The sequence below is a fragment of the Solanum dulcamara genome, chromosome 3 (genome assembly GCF_947179165.1).
Source record: "Solanum dulcamara chromosome 3, daSolDulc1.2, whole genome shotgun sequence".
In the NCBI taxonomy this organism is placed as follows: Eukaryota; Viridiplantae; Streptophyta; class Magnoliopsida; order Solanales; family Solanaceae; genus Solanum; species Solanum dulcamara.
This window is the reverse complement of record NC_077239.1, coordinates 12,557,703-12,560,493: the sequence shown is the minus strand read 5'-3', so window position 1 is coordinate 12,560,493 and position 2,791 is coordinate 12,557,703. Positions and strand designations below refer to the sequence as shown.

Genomic DNA, 2,791 nt, shown 5'->3' with positions numbered 1-2,791 from the left:
ATAATCTAAAATTAAATCCTACAAAGTGTGCATTTGGTGTCCTTGTTAGAAAATTATTGGGTTTCATTGTGAGTAGGAATGGCATAGAATTGGATCCTTCAAATATAAAGGCTATTTAAGACTTTCCTTCTCCAAAAATTCAAAAGGATGTAATGAGTTTTCTTGGTCGTCTCAATTACATTAGTTGATTCATTGCATAATCGACTGTAATTTGTGAGCCAATCTTCAAGTATTTGAAGAAAGATGCTTCTACTAAATGGACGAAATATTGTCAGCAAGATTTTGATAGAATCAAGGAGTATTTGTCTAGTCTGCCAGTCTTGGTGCCTCTAGAATCGGGAAGACCATCGCTGCTATATTTATCGATGTCAAATAATGCATTCGGATGTATGTTGGGACAACATGATGAAATTGGGAAGAAAGAACAAGCTATATACTACTTGAGCAAGAAATTTACACCTTATGAAGCTCGATATACTTTATTGGAATGCACTTATTGTGCCTTGACTTGGGTTGCACAAAAGTTACGACATTACTTATGTTTGTATACCACTTTTTTCATCTCAAGGATGGATCCACTCAAGTATATTTTTTAGAAGCCTATGCCTACTGGAAAACTAGTGAAATGACAAATTTTGCTAAGTGAATTAGCCATTATTTATGTCACTCAAAAAGTTATCAAAGGATAAGCGCTAGCTAATCATCTTGCTGCAAATCCCGTGGATGAAGAGTACAAACCTCTTAAAACTTACTTCCCAAATGAAGAGGTATTATTTATTGGGGAGGATATTTTGGAAAAATACCTTGGGTGGAGAATGTTCTTTGATGGTGCTGAAAATTCTAAAGGAGTCGGTGCTGGGGCAATACTAGTCTTAAAATCAGGTCAATATTATGCAGTCTTAGCAAAGTTCAAGTTCCTATGCACTAACAATATGACAAAATACGCGTATTCTTCGACTCAGAATGACTGTTGATATGAACATACAAGAATTATTGGCTATAGGTAACTCAGACTTATTGATTTATCAAGTACAGGGCTAATGGAGCACCAAGAATATGAAGATACTACCCTATTTGCAATGCTTGAAGGAATTATGCAAAACGTTTGTCAAGATAGAATTTAGGCATGTTCCTAGAGCCCAAAATTAGTTTGCAGACGTTTGGAAACCTTGTCTTCTATGATTCAACATCCATACAAGAATTACATATACCTGATTAAGATTAATGTGCAAGATCAACTGGCCTACTATTTCCATGTAGATGAAGAATTGGATGGAGAACTTGGTACTATGACATTGTGAGGTATCTCAAAGAAGGAGATTATCCAAAAGACATAAGCAATATTCACAGGAGAACACTGCGGAGACTTGCAAATCACTTTTTCTTAAGTGGAGAAATCATTTATATGAGGACTCCAAATTTAGGATTATTAAGGTGTGTTGACTCTCAAGAGGCGAGCAAGTTGATTGAAGAAATACATAGGGGTACATGTGGGCCACACATGAATGGTTTTTCTTTGGCAAAGAAGATTCTATAGGCTGGATATTTCTTAATAACTATGGAAACAGACTTCATTCATTTTGTGAGAAAATGTCATCAATGTCAGATTCATGGTGATTTGATTCGAGTTCCACCAAATGAGCTTAATATGATGGGTTCTCCTTGGCCATTTCCAGCCTGGGTCATGGATGCCATTGGTTCTATTGAGCCAGCCGTATCAAATAGACATAGGTTCATTTTGGTAGCTATTGATTACTTCACAAAATAGGTAAAAGCTTCTCCATACAAGTCTGTGACAAAGACGGTGGTGATAGTTTTATCCGTAATAACATCATTTGTAGATTTGGAATTCCTAATTCAATTATAATAGATAATGGAGCTAATCTCAATAGTGGCTTCATGCATGAGATATGTGAGAAGTTCAAAATTATTTATCGTAATTCCACTCCTTATTGGCCTTAGATGAATGGAGAAGTTGAGGCAGCCAACAAGAATATCAAAATAATATTGCATAAGATGATTGATAATTACAAGTATTGGCAAGAGAATTTTCCGTTTTCCCTCCTTGGCTATCGCACTATAATTAGGACTTCGACTGGGGCAACACCTTATGTTTTGGTGTATGGAACAGAAGCAGTATTACCAATGAAAGTTGAGATCCCATCTCTGACGATTATCCAAGAAACTGAGTTGAGTGATGTCAAATGGACACAAAGCCGATATGAACAGTTGATGCTCATTGATAAAAAGAGAATGAATGCAGTTTGTCATGGATAACTTTATCAACATAGGATGGACAAAGCTTTCAACAGAAAGGTAAGACTGAGACAGTTCAAATCGGGATAATTATTGTTAAAGCGGATATTTCCGCACCAAGATGAAGCTAAAGGGAAGTTTGCACCTAACTGGGAAGGGCCTTACATAGTTCACCAAGTATTGACTGGAGGTGCATCGATTCTAGCAGAAATGGATAGAAAGATATGGCCGAAAGCCACCAATTCAGATGCGGTTAAGAAATACTATGTCTAAAAAAATTTATATTATTTTCATGTAATATGTTTTGTTATCTGACCCGTTTTCATTGAAGGGATACGTAGGAAACCCACATTAGGTTTGATCTCTTAGTAGAAATTTGTAAAAACAAAATCCCATTTCTATGTATTATAACTACACTTGGCCTGATTCCCTTGGTGGGATACGTAGGCGGCCTACATCAGCTTCGGTCACATTATGAGAATTTGTTTTCCCTTTGTTTTGTATGTAACAAATTATGCTTGATGAGATAATAGAC

General features: G+C 36.2%; 1 protein-coding gene across 1 annotated transcript; it reads left to right on the top strand.

Moving 5' to 3' along the window:
- The first annotated feature begins 1,558 nt into the window (after positions 1-1,558).
- On the top strand, positions 1,559-2,529 carry LOC129883463 (uncharacterized). The gene is made up of 3 exons (XM_055958121.1): positions 1,559-1,741; positions 1,963-2,262; positions 2,359-2,529. Exons 1-3 carry the CDS (start codon positions 1,559-1,561, stop codon positions 2,527-2,529), a joined length of 654 nt encoding a protein of 217 aa, XP_055814096.1.
- The last annotated feature ends 262 nt before the right edge of the window (positions 2,530-2,791 follow it).

Bases quoted from the DNA above. Each gene is read 5' to 3' on its own strand.
- LOC129883463 (XM_055958121.1), top strand. From the start codon at position 1,559: ATGGAAACAGACTTCATTCATTTTGTGAGAAAATGTCATCAATGTCAG. The intron at 1,742-1,962 runs GTAGCTATTGAT...TATTGGCCTTAG, and splicing joins ATAGACATAGGTTCATTTTG to ATGAATGGAGAAGTTGAGGC. The intron at 2,263-2,358 runs GTTTGTCATGGA...TTATTGTTAAAG, and splicing joins ATAAAAAGAGAATGAATGCA to CGGATATTTCCGCACCAAGA.